The sequence below is a fragment of the Eleutherodactylus coqui genome, chromosome 2 (assembly GCF_035609145.1).
Source record: "Eleutherodactylus coqui strain aEleCoq1 chromosome 2, aEleCoq1.hap1, whole genome shotgun sequence".
Classification (NCBI taxonomy): domain Eukaryota; kingdom Metazoa; phylum Chordata; class Amphibia; order Anura; family Eleutherodactylidae; genus Eleutherodactylus; species Eleutherodactylus coqui.
The window spans coordinates 289,085,980-289,106,701 of NC_089838.1; the positions used below are offsets into that span (position 1 = coordinate 289,085,980).

General features: G+C 44.0%; 1 protein-coding gene across 3 annotated transcripts in view; it reads left to right on the forward strand.

The window, feature by feature from the left end:
- EVI5L (ecotropic viral integration site 5 like) overlaps positions 1-20,722 on the forward strand; it is a 62,013-nt gene that overhangs the window by 26,070 nt on the left and 15,221 nt on the right. Inside the window, exons 5-14 of one of the 3 annotated variants that reach the window (XM_066593191.1) lie at positions 6,941-7,015; positions 7,150-7,275; positions 8,444-8,587; positions 8,678-8,767; positions 12,449-12,546; positions 12,625-12,685; positions 15,527-15,580; positions 16,041-16,073; positions 18,948-19,088; positions 19,278-19,406. In XM_066593191.1, the coding sequence (XP_066449288.1) occupies positions 6,941-7,015; positions 7,150-7,275; positions 8,444-8,587; positions 8,678-8,767; positions 12,449-12,546; positions 12,625-12,685; positions 15,527-15,580; positions 16,041-16,073; positions 18,948-19,088; positions 19,278-19,406 (951 nt within the window). The remainder of the gene's footprint in view (positions 1-6,940; positions 7,016-7,149; positions 7,276-8,443; positions 8,588-8,677; positions 8,768-12,448; positions 12,547-12,624; positions 12,686-15,526; positions 15,581-16,040; positions 16,074-18,947; positions 19,089-19,277; positions 19,407-20,722) is intronic. The other 2 variants (XM_066593192.1, XM_066593193.1) reach the window with 2 other exon arrangements.

A 20,722-nucleotide genomic window follows, 5' to 3' on the forward strand; every position in this document is an offset into this window, starting at 1 on the left:
TTCCTCCACATTGAGAGTGAGGGGTTCTTACGATCCATCCACCGTAATGCAATCATCTTTCTGGGAAGAAATAAGGACTCTCTCAAAAAAAATTTTATGCGGTGTTGCCAGTCTTCTTCATCCAATATTCCAATAAGACAAATCTTTGGGCTCGGGGGGGGGGTTAGGGACTCCTACAAGTTCAGAGAGGAGACCGGTGACCTTCCCCCAAAAACTTTCAATAACGGGGCACTCCCGCACTCCCGCCAAAAATCGGAATACTCACAAGGACACCTAATGCAATTTTGTAGACTGCGTTCTGCCCATTTTGTATAACCTAGCTGGAGTGAAGTAACACTGATACACTATATACAGCTGGATCATTTTATTATTGGCTGCTGGGGATACATATAGAGGGGATTCCAAGAGCTCTTGGAATGTATCCTCAGTTATTGTCTGTATCAGTGTCCTCCATTTTAACAGGGCAGAGGGTATATCTTGAAGGGCTCGTAGTGAGATAAGGGGGAAGGAAGTACAGTGCCGAAATGAGGCCTTGGGGGCCCTGGTAGCAAAGCATACCTATTATGGGATAATGGGAAATAGCAGGTCTGGACGGTGGGAACTGCGCTTCCAAAGCGTGTCTGACCTTGAGGAATCTATAGAAGTGGGTGTGGGGAAGGTCATATTTGTTCTGTAACCGTTCAAATGAGGACAGGGTTTTCTGTGGATGGAGGTCTGTCAGGGTTCGGATGCCATATTGCTCCCAAACCTGGACATCCTCCAGTCTTAGCTCTTCCGGAGGTCCAGGGTTACGCCCTAGGGGAGTTTCAGCTACTATGTCCATGAAACGGCTAATTCACTTGGCCTGCCAGCAGACCTGTGAGGCCAACCTATGAATTGGTAACATTTTGCCTGTTGGTGCAGAAGGAGATTCCAGCAGGGGCCACAATCTAGGGATTTTTAGATGATATGCCAAGTGAGCCTCCGAATTGGGGAGGGGGTCATCACTCAACCAGCTCCTCAGATGTATTAGCTGGCTGGCCACATAGTGAACGGACAGATCTGGCAGGGCAGCACCTATGTCTTGCTTTGGTCTCTGGAGCGTAGAGAGTTGTTATTTGGAACGGGAATTTCCCCATATTAAGGAAGACATCAGGGATTGCAGAGATTTAAAGAAGCGGGTTGGGATACATACTGACACATGCTGCATAATACAGAGACACTTTGGGAGTACTATGAGTTTGATAAGATTAATACGCGCTGCTATTGGAAGCCGTAGGGAGCTCCATATCTTAAACTTAGATTTGAATAAATCAATTAGGGTGAATATGTTTAGCTCCAGAGACTTTTCCATATCAATGGTTATCTGTAGCCCCGGGTATTTAACCCCTTAGTGACCAGTCTTTTTTGCTTTTTTCCATTTTTGTTTTTTCCTACTCCCTTTTAAAAAATCGTAGCTCCTTTATTTATCCATCGACGTCGCTGTATGAGGGCTTGTTTTTTGCGGGATGAGTTGTATTTTTCAATGGCACTATTTATTGTACCATATAATGTACTGAAAAACTTTTTAAAAATTCTTAGCGGAGAGAAATGGAAAAAAAAAACGACATTCCACCATCTTTCGGTGCGTCCTGTTTCTCCGACGCACAAACTGCAACAAAAACGACCTGATATTTTTATTCTATGGGTCAGTACGATTACTACGATACCAAACTTATATAGTATTGTTTTTGCTGTAGTACTTGTATTTTTTTTTTAAGATATTAAATTTTTTTCAATTATTTTCTGCGGTCATTTTGTGCGTGCGATAACTTTTTTATTTTTCTGTCGACGTAGTTGAGCAAGGGCTCATTTTTTGCGGGATGTCCTGTAGTTTCCAATAGTATCAATTTGGAATAGATACGAATTTTTGATTGCTTTTTATTGCGTTTTTTCTGGGAGACAGGGTAACTAAAAAAATGCATTTCTGGCGTTCTTTATTTTTTTTTTCGGACGACGTTCACCGTGCAGAAAAAATAATGCACTACTTTGATAGATCGGACTTTTACAGACGCGGCGATATCAAATACATATTTTTATTTTATGATTTAAATTTTTTATTAATAGTAGTGGCAAAAGGGGGGTGATTTAAACTTTTATAACTTTTTTTTTTTTTTTTTTTACAATTTAAAAAACTTTATTGATCTTCTTTTTTTACTTTACTTTGAAGTCCCCCTGGGGGACTTTAACATGCGATGCTTTGATCGCTCCTGCAGTATGACGTAATGCTATAGCATTACGTCATACTGCTTTTTTACAGGCAGTCTATGAAGTCACCCTGTGTGGATGGCTTGATAGGCAGTCTGCTAAGGCAGCCCTGAGGCCATTCATTAGGCCCCTGGCTGCCATGACACCTGCACGGATCCCCCGATCTCACCACGGGGGGGGGGGGGGGGGGGGGGCGTGCGGGACCTCCAAACAGCGTTCGGGGGATTTAAATGCCGCTGTCAGAATTGACAGCGGCATTTAAAGGGTTAATAGCCGCGAACAGCCGAGCGCGGTTATTGCCCGCGGGTGTCAGCTGTAATAAACAGCTGACGCCCGCGCTGTATGGAGGGAGATAGCGGCGCTACCTCCCTCCATACACGTCCTGCAGCTGCAGGACGTAAAAACACTATGGCCCGGTCGTTAAGGGGTTAAACTGACTTGAGATCCGGAGGCCGCAGAGCAAATCAATCTCACCCAAGCGACTCCTGCCGGAAACAGGCATCAATGCCGACTTAGCCCAGTAGATTTGCAGGCCCCCCAAAAATCGCTGAATACATTACTAAGGTTTATCACGTGGGGGAGGGTTGCCTCAGGGTCTGCCAAGAAAAACAAGAGATCGTCGGTGTGTAAAGCCACCTGATCTTCCCTATCCCCCACCGCGACACCCCTGTATAGATGGATTTCTTGTAGCATCATAGCTAGCGGCTCAATGGCCAGAGCAAATAGTATGGGGCACAGGGGACACCCCTGTCAGGGTGGGATATATTTGGTAGAAAGTGATCAGTCAGTTCTCAAAGTTAATGTGTTGGAAACTGAAAAATAGGGTAAGGATCTTGGTGACTTTAGCAAGGGCCAAATTGTGGTCTCTAGATGACTTGTACAGAGCATCCCCAAAATTACGGGTCTTGTAGGCTGTTCCTGGTAAGCAGTTATTAGTACCTACCAAAAGTAGTCCAAGGGAGATTAACTGGTAAACTAGAGACAGGGTTATGGGAGCCCAAGCCTCATTGATGCAAGCAAGGAGAGAAGTCTAGTCCGTCCGGTCTGATCTCGCAGAAGAGCTACTATAGCACAAGTTGCTGGAAAAAAAGTGGTTTTAATGTCTTGGCTTATAGGTGTACAGATATAAATTTGTACCAGACATCCATGCATGTGCAGTATATATTGGTCTAAATGCACATATACAAATAAATCACCATGCATATACTGCAGGTAAATATACACATGAACACATACGCAGAAAGATATAGCCCGAAAGAGCCAGTTGTGGATTTCTGTGCTTTCCCTCACCTGCATGTGGCTGTATCCTTGGCAATATTGGGTCAGGGAGTCGCTCTCTGCATGTTGAAAGGTGGACATGCCCTTAAAGTAAATATCTATCTTTTTTTATTGTCTTTGTTTATAGAGCCTACATTCTTTGTTAATTCTTTTTTTATGCTGCGTTTAGATGCAATGATTAAAAAAATTGTTCAAATGAGCAAACGACGAACAAGAATCGTTTGCTTCTCATTCATCCATTTTCTGCAGGCTTAACCCTTTCCAATCCACTGTCTGACGTCTGAAGACATTATGATTTAAAGCTGTACCACTCCGATGTTGTACGACGTCCGTTGGGGTTCTCTTACTGTATATTGCCAGCCTCTCTGCTGTCGGAGCCTATTCAACGTGTCACCTCATGCAGTACTGGCTTTAGCCAGCAGATAGCGCCGTTGTATAACAGCAGAAAAAGAGCAAGCCCCCCTAGGAAAACCAGGATACAAATTGGATTGGAAAGGGTTAAACATCATTGTTTGCTCGTTCACGTATCGTTCGGTTTAAACAGCGCTTGTTCATTCCCTCTCATTCATTTATACAGGGACTGAACGATTTTCGTTTCAACTTGCCAACAACACATTTGTCTGTTTAAGCAGGTAGCACAAGTGCGAACGAGTTAGCGGTGATGTCACTAGCTTGTTCAAATGAGGATCGGCTCATCTAAAAGGACTCTTAGGCTCTTTTTGCACGGAGCGAGAAGTCATTTGCACAAGCGATTTGATGACAGAGTTCTTTTGTGCAGCCAGGAAAAGCCATGCAGATAAATTCTTTAAACTCTGTTTGCTTGATCGTTTAGTCGTTCACATTTACCGTACCAGTGAATGCGAACGACTGAATAATCTAGGTTTACCCGTAACGAGCGATGATTTTTTTGCCTGCATAAAATGAATGACAAATGATATCTTTGGTTACCGGTATGTTTGCACTGAATGATTATCATTCAAATTCGCAGGATCCAACAGTTTTTGACCGATATCATTCCGTGTAAAAGGGCCCTTAGTATGTAGTAATGATTGGAGCTACACTTTTCTGATACAGAGTTCTAAAGAAATGGCTAAATAACCTCAGCCTGCTTACTTTTATATTATGGAGTTAATTGCATAACCAATATGCATAAAGGCTGCAGGCAGCAGTTATTGTGTTGTTTAACTCTAATCTATTCAGGGGGTTTAGAGCTCTAGATCAGAAAAATGGAGCCTGAAACACTGATAGATATATTGAGAAAATTAACCAGCACAGAATTGTGAACTCCTTTCTAAAAAGCAAACACAATTATATTCATTGCTGGATATTCTCATTAAATGGACTGTCCAGTTGTAAACTATTGATGGCGTGTCCTAAGCATAGGCCATCTATAGTAGGTCAGCAGGGTCTGCCAACTGGGACCCCACTGATCAGCTTTTAACGAAAGACTAGAGATGAGTGAGCACACTTGTTTAAGGCAGTTACTCGAGCAAGCATCGCTCTTCTCGAGTATCTGCATACTCGTCTGAGAAAATGCGGGGGGGGGGGTGGCAGGGGTGAGCGGGGGGTTGTGGGGGGAGAGAGAGATCTCTTACTCTCCACCCCGCTGCCCGCCGAATTTTATCGGACGAGTAGAGTATGCAGTTACTTGAGTGATGTTCGCTCGAGTAACTGCCTTAAAGAGTTCTGACATGAGAAAAAATTTTTTACTTAACTTGCTTGGCCAGGACCAATCGCCAGGCCTGTCCCCTCCATCGGGCATCCTCTTCTGTGGCTTCTAGAAGCAGAGCTGGAGCAGTCAAAATGACCGCTTCCTGCTCTGCTCCGTCCGTGAGCCACTTCCGGGGTGAACTGACGGGTGCCACGTCACAAGCAGTGCTTGCTCCCGAGTGCTTCGCGTGTGCAGTGGAGAGGTGGCCCGTCCTAACTCCTGTCAGAGGGCACCTGTCTACTGCACCTGCGCGCAATTCTGGAAGGGGGTGGCCTGTCCTGACTCGTCTGCGGAAGAAGACTGCCTGCTGGGACATGACCCCCGCTGCACAATATCAAGAGAAGAAAAAGGTAAGTATAAGGTTTTTATGCTTTAACAAGCCATAAATCATGGGTTCCCTGTGTCCATTAGGCAGACCAGGGAACAATGGCTGTTAAAGCATAAAAACATTATTCGCGTCAGAACCCCTTTAACCGAGCGTCATCTCTACTAAAGACGCATTTACTCGTAATGCTTATCGCTCAAAATTCGTTCAAATGAAAAAATCACTCGTCGTTCGCGGTTGTTTAAGCTGACTTTTCAGTCAGCTGCAAAAACCTAGTTGGCTCACTGGCTTCTTGTTTTGTGTAAATGTTCCCTGTTCTGCGCTTCCCATAGGAGGTGAAGTGCTGAACAAGAAGCAAACGAGAAGCCCACGAGATGGCGTCAAAACTTGCAGTTTAAATGCACTGCATGAGCGCTAACGGCCTTAGTGGTGACTTCAATGCTCGTGCAATCGTTTAAAAGACTGTTGGCCTGTGTAAAAGAGCCGTAAGCCAGTGTATCCACTAAGCTCATTTATGCAGGTAGCAGACGGCTCCATTTTCACTGCAGTGGTCAGGCTTGGTATTATAGGCAAAGTGCCCATTCACTTTACTGGGAGTTTTGCCTGTAATGCCAAGCCTGACAACTACTGTGAGAACAGAGCTGTCTGCTTCCTACAGAAATCGTCTCAGTGGACAAGCATACTTGCTTGGAGAACAGCTGATCTTTTGGGTTCGATTTGGCAGACCCCGTTGATCTACTAATTATGACGTATCTTACGTGTAGGCAGTCAATAGTTTACAACTCCTTTAAGGACTCCTTTGTATGGGATATGACTGTATTTCAATTGGAAAAAACTGCCCATGATCTGGAATACATGCAGAACACATTGCGATTGCCAGCAGCTTGTGGTGGGGGGAACCAGATGGATGTAGGCTGGAGGCGATCCTCCCAGGCCTATGAGGATCTTCCTGCATACTAAATCATCTTGTGGGGCTGTTTCAATTGCCCTTCCCCTGGCTCTGTCTTTTTCCCCCTCTGATATTCCAAGGTACCGCTGTCAACCTTTTGGCGCCTCCACAACACAATTGCTTAGTTATGCTACTGTATGTTATGAGCTTGGTTTTAGTACAGTATTTAGTCAGTGAGCTGTTCGGTTGCTGTATTTATGCTATGAGCTTGGCTCTGGTACAGTATTTATTTCACTGTACCAGAACCAAGGTGTGTGGGTGTTCTGCTATCCTGCTGCTTTCTGCACAAGCAAACTGCCTATCAATGCAATATATACCTCTTCTTCTTTTTTTTATTTATTATTACGGGGTGGGTGCCAAAAGAAATTCCACATAAGTTGATAGTGCTGTGTGCTGAATTGCCCATACAAAGAGTAGAGACCTTGTATCATATAGAGCTTTTTCTCCTCAGGCATACTCACTGATAGACCGAGAAGTGGGCTACTGTCAGGGCAGTGCATTCATTGTAGGCCTTCTTCTTATGCAGGTAAGTCATTGTATGTACTGTACGGTTCCCTCCTGTGCATCCATCTCATCAACTTACATGGATCTTCTCATATACACTCAGATTTATTACCTAATAAACCCATTGTTTTCTTCCATTGCTTTTTGCCTCATCAGATGCCAGAGGAAGAAGCCTTCTGTGTGTTTGTTCGGCTAATGCAGGAGTACCGATTACGGGAGCTCTTCAAGCCCAGTATGGCTGAGCTTGGCTTATGTATATACCAGCTGGAATATATGTTACAGGTATTTGGTACTCCTCTGCGTTTTCTAATCTCTGTACGATTAAATAGACACCGTACATTCAAAAAACTTTTGCTTATGTGATGATTAGCAAAAGTGCAAATCGCTGTATTTACTAAAAGTGACCCCCCCCCCCTCCCCCCAGTTTCGGGGCAAGACTCTGTTCCGGGACTGGAGGCAGTGAGTGGTATATTACCTGCAGTTCTTCTTCTCCGCCAGGCCTCTGTTCTACCGGATTCTGTTTTCAGCTGGCCACGATGGCCAATGCAATCTTCAGACTACCTAATCTGTACAATGCATTGGTACTATTAGACCTCCGTGCTGTCCGATTGGCCCGGGCTGTTCACAAGATCAGTGATGCCCAATCCGATTGTAGTGCAGTGTGCATTAGGTAAGTTAGAAGACTGCATTGGCCATCTTGGACAGCCAAAGTCAGGACACAGAACTGGCGGTATGGAGAGAAAGCTGAGAACAACAACTGCAGGTGATATAACCCCCTCCCACCTTTTGTCATGGGACAGATTTTTGCCCAAAACTGGAGGGTCCTTTTAAAATTATGTTTTTGTGTTGAAATGCTATTGTTCCCAGTAAGAGAAACCAAGTAATCTTGTAGACGTCTTGTAGTAATCGTTTATGCAGAAAATTACTTTGAAGTGCTGGCCACTCAGGGTCTCGTGTCCTTCTAACTTGCTGTCCACTGCCTGTTGTTATGTGAAATCAGTTTGCAGTAACAGAGACACAGAGGCAGATTACAGGAAGTGGGGGTGGGTTTTTGCTTGCTGCTGTCTAATTCTGCTCATAGAGGTCTGTAGAAGGGGAGGAAGAGGGAGACAGAAGCAAAAAGACTCACACAGATATGCTTGCTGCAGCTTCTAGTAAGTGTTTTTTATCTGATCTATTGCTGGGTTTACATAGATGCTCAGTACTGTTGTATGATGTCCTCCATTACTATTCATCAAGGTTAGTTAGGGTGTGATTGGTAGTTTAGATCCATATAATGCTCTTATGACAAGGCTGACTAGGCAGGAAGTGTTGCCATGTGGATGCAGGCGTGTAAATGCTGCAGTCTGTATCTTCAGTTGCTGATAACCAAAGATGGCTTACTCCACTATATTTAAGAAGGAGAGAAGTTGTACATAAGCTCTTAGTAGTATCTTTGTTCTTTCTTCAGGACCAGCTTCCAGAATTAAATCTCCACTTTCGCTCTCACTGCTTTCACACATCAATGTACGCTTCATCCTGGTTTTTGACCCTATTCCTCACGACGTTCCCATTGTCTATAGCCACTCGTGTGTTTGATATCTTCATTTATGAGGTGAGTTGTGGCTGTGGCCACTGCCTGCATACTACCTATTGGTATAGTTTTGATTTTATCTTATCGCTTAGCTCTGGTGTCACTTTACAGGGACTGGAGGTTATATTCCGAGTAGGGATGGCCTTGCTGACTGTAAATCAAACTGAGCTGATGCAGCTTGACATGGAAGGCATGTCTCAGGTAAGGCATTCATAGCTATTGTGTACAGTGATTATTTAGTAACTTTTTTCTTGATCAGTATGTGCTTTCATAAGTCCTGTATCAGTGCCCCGTGCCACCCTAGAGAGGGTGCTTGGCCATGTAATGACAGCTGAGCTCCTATTCTAATGGCTGGGATAGGAGGAAGCTCCAGTGTTGACCCATTAACCCTTTGATCGTTCCAGTCAAGAGTGACCATCTTGTTCAAAGAGCGCTCATCACCTTCAATCAGATCATCAGGTTTCCCTGTGAAGTGATTGAGAACCCCTGTTTACTTGGCCCTGGGGCCTAAGAAGAACCGACGGGGCTGTCTGTACACTAAGTGTTGCTCTAACAATGTTCTGTACCATAATGACACAACTCATAATGTGTTACTATACAGGAGTACAAAAACTGTTTACTGAGCATACTGTGAGGAAATTAGCTTGGGATCCCTTTGCTGTGGTCAAAGGACACGTATGTCTTCCATCATATACGAAGTCAGCAGTCGGGAGTAGGTTTTAAAATGACACTTGGCCAGTTTTAATACCACAGGTGCAAAATAAACAAATCAGAGCACAGTAGGAACACAAAACAATACCTGGCCTGTCCAGCACTAAATAAGGGTCCTTTTACATGGGCAGATAAATTGTTCAGATTCACGCAATCCAGTGAGAATCTTAACGATTATCATTCAGTCTAAATGCATGCAGTGACAGAACGATAATTCGTTCCCTTATCATTCATTTTATGCATGCGTAAGACTGAATTGCTATATGCCCGTGTGAACGGGCATTGAAGCCTGGTACTACTCTACCTTGATGCCACCAGAAGCTAGGGGTTTGACAGGGCTTGCATTGAAGAACGTCCCTGTCATGCCCCTAGCTCACGATTGGCTACATAGCTGTCCGGGTGGCTGGCCAGAAATAAACTTCTTCGGCCAGGGAACATACCCCCTGCCGTTGCTGGACCCCGCCGGTACCGACACTGTTCTTCCCCGTGCTAGATGCAGCCGCTTAGGGCTACTCCACTTCCCATCTTCCTCTCAGCAGCGGTGCCGGTGACAGCTGCTGAAGGGAGAGGAAGCAAGGGAGCAGAGTAGCCGTCACTGCTCAGCTGTGGTAACTGTATGGCTGTCTAGAGCAGGATGTACTGCGGGCCTCCATCTCCCAGCAGATCGGAGAAGTGCTCCGCTCCGGTTTCCCCCTGTAGCTCCGGTCCCGCGCAGCCTGTGGGCCCTGCAGCTGGGACCGCTGTCACTCACCTCCCGGGTGTTTTCCCCTGTGGCTCCGGTCCCGCACAGCCTACGGGCGCTGCAGCCAGGACTGCTGTCACTCACCTCCCTACTGCTCTCCCCAGCGGACTGGCACGTCCACTCTCATTCCCTAAGAATCTGGCCCCGCTCTTAGTGTCCTCCCTGCCGCACTAACAACCAATCGGAAGCTAGGGGACGGACAGGGGGCGTTCATTCTACCAAAGCCCTCTCAGCCCCTAGCTTCCGGTGGTGTCAAGGTACAACAGTACCATTGGGGCCGGAACAATCCCTGGCTTGCTCCGCCTCCAATCACTGAGCGATGATCGTTTCCGTGTAAAAACACAGGAACGATCATCGCTGGAACGACCTGTTGGGCATCTTTACCCGATAAGATGTTTCATGTAAAATGGCCCTTATACACAGTAGACCCCTCTCACAGTAGAACCAGCTTACAACGATAGGCTTTAGCAACCGTTCTTACAGTCCCAAGTCCAAGAGTCCCACAGACCAGCTTTCTGTGTCCCCAGTTTGAGCAACTACCGGTCTCTTAGCGGCTTCTTAAATTTGCACCCACTTGCTTACTTCATTCATCAGACAGCAGGTGATACTATTATTCCATATAGGAGAGGCAACTGAGAGTAATGTATCTCCCCTCTATTACCTCGCCTACCTGCTTGTCACAAGACATTGAATAAAAACATAAAACCTACACTTATTAGGTATCCACATTTATTAGGTTATTTAGTATGAATCATGTATGCGAAATAGTATAATTTTTTTTTTTTTTATGATGAAAATCGCTTTTCCCTTAAACCCTTAACAGCACCTATGAATGTGACGAGAAAAAAATGTTTATAATATAGATTACATTCTAATGCTTACGGTAGGTACGCTTAAACAGCGCCTAAAACCCCCACAATTTCTGCTGCACAGAACAAGGGAAGGTAAAAAGATATGCCACTCGCCCCTTGTTTCCAATACAGCACTCATCCAGAGAGAGTATGTTGATGCACGAACATGCACTAAGCCAGATTTCAGGTGAAACATGAAATTCTAGAACCAACTGGACCTACTTTTTGCTATTACTTCATGCATAAAACAAGACCTCATACAGTCACGTCTCTGGAAAAAGTAAAGTTATAGCAGTTGAAATGAAGAAGTGGAAAAATGTATTTGGTCATTAAGGGGTTAAAATATGGTGTATCTTTAGCAGCTCTATTCTGTGTTATTCCTTTATGTTGTGTTTTTAAACTTATTGACTGATGGTGACTGCTGTTTCCATGGGGTGCATACCCTTGTGTTTCCTGATCATCTGTGTCTTGGGTCTTCCACGTTTTCTACCTGCGACACAGTGTATGTATTGCGACGTCCCATGTCCATCTTGACGTCACCACATGTGGCATTGTAACTTATAACCTATTTTTGCAAACCTTGTAATTGTGTTTTCTCTGTCAGTGGTACCATTGTATGTAATACCGCATGGCATTGTGCACAAACCCTAATGCTGGGTTCCCACGGGACTGTTTCAACGCGGAAATCTTGCGGTTTTGCCACAGCGAAAAACCGTATGATTTCTGTGGGATAAGTGCAACTTGAAAACGCGGCTAAGAGCACATGCTGCAACGCATGCTTTTCAGTTACGGCCGGCTCTCCCATAGAGAGGAGTGAGGCCCCAACGAAAATCGATCGATGGGGTCCACTGCAGAGGATCCACACAAGTCAATTGATTTGAAGAGGCTGCGATGCTTGGGTGAGCGTTGCGACCGCCTCTCAGGCATGTGATGTCCCCTTCATCAGTCAAATGGCCTGAGAAAAGCTTACTCCCATTCAAGTGGATAGGGCTGAGCTGCAGTACCAGGCACAGCCACTATACAATGTATGGCGATGTGCCTGCTATGCATTGAAATGACAGTGGTGCTCACTGTGCACTGCTATCACTTCAATCTGTTGATTGGTGGGGATTTCGATCAGTGGACTCCCTTCAATCAACTATTGATGACTGATCCTGAGAATAGGTTAGCAATAGTAAAGTCCTGGAAAACCCCTTTAAGGCCACCTCAGCTACATAGAACATGTAGTATTTAAATGCCCTATGTTAGAAATTCTCAACATTGATTCATACAGGGATGTCCCAAGCGTGACTCCCCTCTGTCACGCCTATATGTCCAAATTGTGTATCTACAAAGGAGTTGTCAGGGTGAGTTAACTTCTTTTAACTTATGCAGTTGGGAGAAAATGAGCTAAGAGGTCACTAGAGTAGGTCTGCCAAGTCTATAAGAGTAAGTAGAAGTAATGATACAAGCATGTTAATGATTCATGTGCTCAGGGTATTACCGCATAGTAATATATGTCAGATCATGAATACAGACGGCAGGAGAACGAGGTGAGATCTCTGTCTAGTAATATGTTGTTGTTTTGGTATTTCTCAGTACTTTCAGAAGGTGATCCCTCACCAGTTTGACAGCTGCCCAGATAAGCTCATACATAAGGCATACCAAGTCAAGTACAACCCTAAGAGGATGAAACGGTATGAAGAAACTCTTCCCGATTAAGAAGGCTTACTGTATTACCTTCATGCTGAGATATTTTGTTGGATTCTCTCTAGATTGGAGAAAGAATATGCTGCCATAAAAAGCAAGGAGATGGAAGAACAAATTGAAATCAAGGTGAGCACCATTTATGATGTCTTGCAACGATGTCCTTCTATGGCAAGGTAAAAAGTGAACATAAAAGTAAAGACGTTTTAAAGGAGATTTCAACTTCTATCCCTATGCTTATTAGGACATATCAATGCCATAGAAGGGGGTCCTCCTCTACAGTGTGCAGAGCTCTTGCTCTGGAGGACTCAGAACAACAATACCACATTTCTCCTTTAGTGGCTGCTGCAGGAGAAAGCTGTGACTTCCCCCAGCAATAACAGCTGATCGCCACAGGTTTCAGCTGCTGAGCGCCCGGCAATCAGTGGATTATCTGGAGAAGGGGTCGTCAGTTGTTAAATATATGCAATAATTTTGTCCCTCTAAATTCCAACAGGAGATAACAAAGTAAAGTAATCTGAGATTCTGCAGACATTTAAACTAATGATTTATGTTCTTGTAAGGAAATTGAAGTGGAAAGTTGAAAAAAGCTTTTAGATGAAAACAAGCAGATTTAGAAATCAGGTGGTAACCTTGAAGTTGTTTTCAAGTCTAGGCACTTATATTTAGTTGTGATACAAGGTGTTCCTTTCAAACCTCCCACATTTCAGTCAATCAATATAATTACATTCTGACGAATGACGGATTGTAATTGGCACTAGATGAAAGAAAAACTCTGCATCCTAAACAGAATTTTAGGCCCGGTTTATCAAACCTGTCTAATAGTAAAACTGTCTTTATTGTCTAAAGCAACCAATCACAGCACAGCTTCTCTAAGGGTACGTTTACAAGTAGAGAAAATTCTGTGGAATTTCCGCAAGGGAACATTCCGTGGCAAATTCCACATCCAAAACATATCCGCAGCTGATTTAGTAAGATACGGCACTCCCTTGATCTTGCACTGTCAGAGCTCCCCGGCATCTGGTGGCCTGTAGTGAGTACAGCGCCGCTGACCAAGTGATGCCACTTCCGCATCACCTGACAGGCAGCGCTGTGTAAGCGTACCCTTAGAGAAGCCGTGATTGGCTGCTTTGGGCAACAAAGACAGCCTTACTATTAGACAGGTTTGACGAACCGGGCTCTAAATCCTATGAACAAAATACCCTGTATGCAGCACAGATTTCACTTTTACCCTGGATAGAGCTTTCTGCTGGGCTCATTGTTGCATCCTGATAATTCACTAAAAATGGCCATTCATATCAGGGGAAAGAAGACAGTTAGCTTGCAACATGCCTGATCATTTTGATAACCCACAGTCAGGGGTGTCTGGTAGCAGTTTACTCCCCTGTACTTATTGGGAACCTCTTGTTGTGCCAAGCATGCATGTATATGAGGGGGTCAAGAGGAATAACTGTCAGCCAACCACTATCTACAGGGTACAGCTGCTTTTAGCCTGCGCTGCACAGATAAGTAAAGGAAGAGAAGTGTTCTAGAAGTATTGACATGGAGCTGATAATTCTCATGTTTTTGGTATGGAAACAATAACTTTTCAAAAATATCACTCTTTATTCTTAGAAATCTTTCTGTAAGGGTGCGTTCTCACACAGCTGATTTGATTCGGATTTCGGTGCAGATCCGCTGGAAAAATCCGAACCAATTTGCGTCAAAATATACACGATTTGGTGCAAATTTCGACATTTTTGTATAGAACCGCGCAATATTTTTGTACCTATTCAGATGAAACTGAAAGATCAGATCTAGTATAATATAAATATATGCCTTAGCGTATCCTGTGTCAGTTTTTAACCAAAATACTGCCACCATGTGGGTGGATGACAACATGACCCACTAAGGCATTCATATGTGGGCCAATACAGGGGGATGTGACACCTAATTGTTTCTACTGTAGAGGACACTGTGGCCCGCACTCACTAGCCTGGGGGTGGGGGTTGTAGGAGAACATTTCTTCACCACCCACTTACCAGTTTAGTGGAGAGCAGCTCCTGCTACACTCAGTCAGCGCCATGTGGGCAGTGCCAAGTGGAAGAAAGAAGGAAGCTGTCTCATCCACACTCACTCCACTGTGCCCTGCACTGAGCAGTGTGGCGGAGATATTCAAGAGCATGTATCCTTAGAACTGTTTGTTGTGCCATCCCTCTTGTTTCTTAGAAGTTAATGAATAAATTGACAGATGGGTGTTACCAGTTGGGGGTGTCTCTACATACTGACACTGTTCAATCAGTGCTGATAGTGTCAAACACTGTAGGCACATACCCCTATGGTAATAGTAACACCCAGTTTTCAATGTATTTATACATTTCTAGGAAAATAACAGAGGAATGCAGAGTTTTATGAAAAGATGCTCTAGAATTGTTATTTCATGAAGAATTTGTTTGCTAAAACAGACTTGTTGGGAATGGCGACAGGTCCTCTTTAACCCTTTCCAATCCACTGTCTGACCTTTGAAGACATTATCATTTAATGCTGTACAGCTCTGATGTTGGAAGACATCCGTCGGGGTTCTCTTACTGTATATTGTCAGCTTCTCTGCTGTCGGAGCCTATCCAACGTGTCACCTCATGCAGTACTGACTTTAGCCAGCAGATAGCGCCGTTGTATAATGGCAGAAAAAGAGTAAGCCCCCTAGGAAAACCAGGATACAAATTAGATTGGAAAGGGTTAAGTGTACAGTATGTGAAAATAGGGTGGTCACATAAAGCATGCCTGCCCACTCTACGTATTTAAACCCTGCCTCTTCTGAACATCGCTGAACCATGCCGAAAACCAAGGAGTCGTATTAATGTGCATATGGGACACATTGGGGAATACAGATGTAACTCATTATTGTGAGTAGCCTTATGTAAGACACAACTACTCTACAGAGTCTGGAAGGTTTATTGTATCTGACTTTTCTCACGACCGTTTATACAGCGATTACGAACAGAGAACAGACTTCTAAAGCAACGTATTGAAACTCTAGAAAAGGTAAGACATGCGCTACACTACTTCCCAGAGTCATCATGTCCCATCCTCCCATCTATCGTATGCCAATCTTCTTCCATTCCCGTCTTTCCTATGCAGGAGGTATAAAGATGGCTGCCTTGCTTTCATTACACATAATATAACCAAAATGAATTTAGTAACCAAAACTATGCTGAGTCGCTGAACTCACTTACAGTACAAACTATACATGAGAGTGCAGTAGCGGATACTAAGTGTATACCCTTGGCAGCCATTTTTCATTCTCCTTGGGTAATTTCTAGCTATGGAGTTATGTCATTTAATAACTGGTTTAAACTAAACCTGCCATTTTCTGTCCTGTCTCTGTAGTGCGGTGGTGGTTACCTTTTTCTTTCTCTCTCCCCCCCTCCTGCTCTGTCTTTGTTTCTCTCGCAATGTCTCTTTATCTCGTCCTGTCCCCTCGTCTTTGTGGACTACCTCATAGGAAAGCGCTGCGTTAGCGGACAGACTCATCCAGGTACGGTCACCTATCTTCTTGTCTTACTTGTCTACAGAATTGTTCCTGCTTTTTCCTGTTGTATTTTTCCTATCACGTTGAACATGAGAAGTAGTAGGGTGAAGACAGTAAGACGTGTAAAGAAATTAGGACATGAAGGAAGATGTCAGGTTCTTTAGCACTTTTTGTAGAGCTGGTTTAACGGTCTGCCAAATATGGTTGCAATCCCAATCCTTCTTTTGATAAACTAGTTCTCCTAAACCGTACAAGGTCATGTACTTTTCCTGACCTCATTATAATATAACTAACAGTAATACCAATTCATAGATCAGTGATGGCGAACCCTTTTAGAAACTGAGTGCCCAAACTGCAACCCAAAACCCACTTATTTATCTCAAAGTGCCAACACGTCAGGGGGCGGGGCTTATCACGGCGTATGATTTTACCCCCGTTCTAAATCGGAAAGAGCCACTTCAAAATAGACAGGGTGCAAATTTTGACCGCTTTTTGGATGCGGAAATGCTGCAGAATGTCCTCATTGGAAATGTCTGTCGCAAATTCTGCAGCATTTCCGCATCCAGAAAGCAGTCAAAATCTGCACGCTGTCTATCTTGAAACAGCCCTGCCCATTTCCGCCACATGTAAACATACCCCAGCGGTAATAGTGACATCCCCCAGAGCAGCCCCCGCGGTAATAGTGACATCCCACATCAGCCCCCGCGGTAATAGTGACACCCCCCCCCCCCCACAGCGGCCCCCAGTATAATAGTGACGCCCACAGCGGCCCCCGGTATAATAGTGACCCCCCCCCACAGCGGCCCCCAGTATAATTGTGACCTCCCCCCCCACAGCGGCCCCCAGTATAATAGTGACATCCCACAGTGGCCCCCCACAATAATAGTGACATTCCAAAGCAGCCCCCAGTAGTAATTGTGCCCCCCACAGCGGCCCCCAGCAGTCACAGTGCCCCCATGAGACCCAAATACTTACCACCTCCTCCTCGTAGAAGCTCTGCTGTTCCTCTGCTCGGCGCCCCGCCAGCAGCGCTGATCGCAGGTGCACACTGTGACGTCAGTGTGTTTCCGGACGCCTCCTCCCCCTACTCTCATGGAACCTAAGATGAGATGTCGGGGGAGGCGGATCCCGGTTGCACACTGACGTCGCAGTGTGCGCCGGGATCAGCGACCGCTAGCAGCGCATTGAGTGAATACCGGCAGGGGAGCTGCCGGCAGCGCATCCCAGCAGGGCAGGCTCTGCGTGCCATAGGTTCACCACCAATGATATAGATAAATCCTGTCCCATCCATGCTGTAATAGTACAACACAGCTGTATGCAGTGTGATAGCGCAGGCTCCAAAGCTGTCCCATACCATAACTTGCAGGTTCTAGCTATGTTACACAGCTAGCAACCCACACTAACAACTAGGATTGGAGAGAACTAGGATTCTTGCTGTTTAGCCATTTAGATGCCGCTGAAAATACTGACTATTGCATCTAAGTGGCTAACAGAGGGAGAGGCTCCCTCTGTCACCCCCACCCCACGCTGCAAATCTGTATTTATTGTGTAGAAATATAAAAATCTAAAATAACTATATACATCTAGATAGTTTTGGTATGGTCATAATCCTAACAATCTGTGGAATAACGTTATCTCTCTATTTATACCACATGGTGAACGATGTAAAAACAAAATCCCCAAAACAAGGGCAGAATTTTATTACTTTTTTTTGAAGGGAGAGGATAAAAATACATAAAGTTATACAATACATTATATGTACCCCAAAATGGTGCCATTAAAAACATAACTAGTTCTGCAAAAAAAAATCCCTCATATAGCTCTATTGACGGAAAAAAATAAAAGTTATAGCTTTTGAAATACGGAGATTAAAAATAGAATTGCAAGTCATTAAAGGGGTATTACTGCCTTTTTTTTCAACTGATGACCTATACTCTGGATAAGTAATCCGTAGTTGAGGGATCTGCCATCAGCTGATTGTCCAAACTGCTGTTATTGCAGATGTGCCTGACATTGTCCTCAGTGCTCAGGGCAGGATGTGGGAGCGCCCAGCTGCAGTCCCATTGAAATCAATGGAAGTGCTAAGCTTCTATTGCACTTCCTGTTTCTCGTTATGGTGTAATAGAAGCGCTTTGCTTCCATTGATATCAATGTTAGTGAAGCCAGCACTCCCACTTCCAGCTCTGTCCGCTGATGACAACGTCTGGCCCACTACACTGACAGCGGTACGGAGGATTATCTGATGGAGCAGTAACTGCAGATGGCCTATCCAGAGGATAGGTCTTCAGGTGAAAAAAGGGCGGAATACCCCTTAAAGGGTTAAAGTAGAGCTGTTTGTTTTAATAAAAATTTGTATTATCCATAAAAAATCATGAGTTTCTTTTCTTAGAACTCTGTGATTTGCCGTTCCTCTTTTTAGTCCTTCTGGAAATGTATGAATACATTAACAACTGGGTGTTACCATTGTCCTTGCCGATTTAGATGAGTCCATACACAGTCCGTACATAATCTGATATGGCCAAACAGTGTCACAGGGTCAGGCTATATATGGACGCTCCCTCTCAACAAGGAATGGTGAAGCCCAGGTGTCAATTTATTCCTAAATATCCAGGAAAAGTAACAGAGGAGGAGTACAATCCACAGAAGATGACCCAGCATTGTTATTTCTTCAGGCAATTTTAGGAGAACTGAGAGGTCCTCTTAAATTTATACCGGGCTGAAGTTGGCTGCTAAATGCCCTTTTCATAGCCCAAAATTCAGATCTATGTTGCTTTTCACCTGGCACCAAAATTCAGGTTTCTCCTAGATAGAAAGGGACTTTCACCCAAGCAGAATAATGAGATGATACAACACTTTTTTACCTTGGCTCTTCACATTCAGGGTCAGGTGACACGGGCTCAAGAAGCTGAAGAAAATTACGCCATAAAAAGAGAACTGGCTGTAGTAAAACAGCAATACTACACCGCTGCCGAGAACCTACAGAGCGCCCAAAATCTCATCCAAAAGCTACAGGATAAACAGGTAGGAGGAGCTCTACAACATGATGAAACTTTCTATTCGGTCTTTGTAGTTCCCTAACAGGTATTATGGAGTGCGGTCCCAAACTTGAGAAATACCTCGTGTAAAACCTAGTATGTCATTTCACAGGACTTGGAAGTCTAACATGCGTCCTGTATTTAAAGGATAAGTCAGTCTTTTCTTTTCTTACAGAATGACCCACGTGTTTCAGAAGAACTAGTCTCTCACCTTGAGTCCGAACTAGAACAATCACGGCTTAGAGAAGCTGAGACATTGGGAGCCTTAAAGGAAATGCAAGAAAAAGTAGTTGAGCTAGAAAAGGTGAGAGCAAATGGGGAAGAAGATGTAATAAACAGATGGAGACAATTTAAGGAGTTGTCCATTTTTTCCAGAAATTGGGTGACCTTTGGGCCATCAGTGGGGATGAGCTGTAATACCAGATACAGCCCATGGCCAAGAGTATTACTGCTTCTAGGGAAAAAATAGACCCTATTTTTCTAATCACAGATTACCCCTTGAACAGTTTAGACCTTCAGGCTTGCAGAAAAGACTATGGGATATGACTGGTACATAGAATATGATAATATGAGCCGAGTTAGTAACAATTGCTGCAGTGTAAAATTGTAGCTATCTTTTTTTTTTCTATTAAAAGAAGTCTGTAACCTTTATTAACATATTCACATATTAATTACATGTAATGTGCTCAAAATAGATGAATGTAACAGTACCTCTTTTTATCCTCCATGCCTCTAATTGTCAAAAATTCTCTTTTCCGTGATTCATGCACATCATTTGAATCAGTCCCAGTCCGTCCAACGGGTGGTTCCACACCCTTTAAAACTGCTGATTGATGCTGAAGATGCCATATGTAATTCACTTACTGTACATGTGCGGCATTTCTGGCTTTGGCAAATGCAAAGTAATAGTCATTCCTTTCCTCATATCAATCTATGGAGATGAATGGACGTCACTGCGCACATATACTGCATATTCAGCTTGTCAAGGGGACAATAAACAACAAAAAGAAAGCATTTAAACTACTAAAACAAGAAGGCACTGAAGAAGCACTAAAAACCTATAAGGAAAAAAATAAATTACCGGTATATAAAAAGCAAATAGAAGCAACAATGGTGGAGAAAGAGAGAGTTATTGCCATAAAGAGTAAAACGAACCCTAAACTGTTCTTCAAATCTATAAATAGTAAAAAGATTAAAATGGAAAGTGTTGGCCCTTTAAAAAAGTAATGACGGAAGAATTGTTGGGGGTGATGAGGAGAAAGCAAATCTGTTAAGTTGTCAGGCAGCTGTTGCCAAGGCAAAAGGATCATGGGGTGCATCAAAAGAGGTCTAGGGGCACATGACTAGAACATTGTTCCTCCTCTTTACAAGTCACTGGTCAGATCACACATGGAATATTATGTACAGTTTTGGTCACCGGTACTCAAGAAGGACATATGAGAGCTTGAGCGGGTTCAAAGGCGGGCAACTAAAGTAATAAATGGAATGGGTAAACTACAATACCCAGAGAGGGTATCAAAATTGTGGTTGGACGCTCTAATAATAATGCATAAATATATCCGGAGACAATACAGAGATCTCTTCAAGGGGGCGCCCTCTATGTCTAGAGGAAAGAAGGTT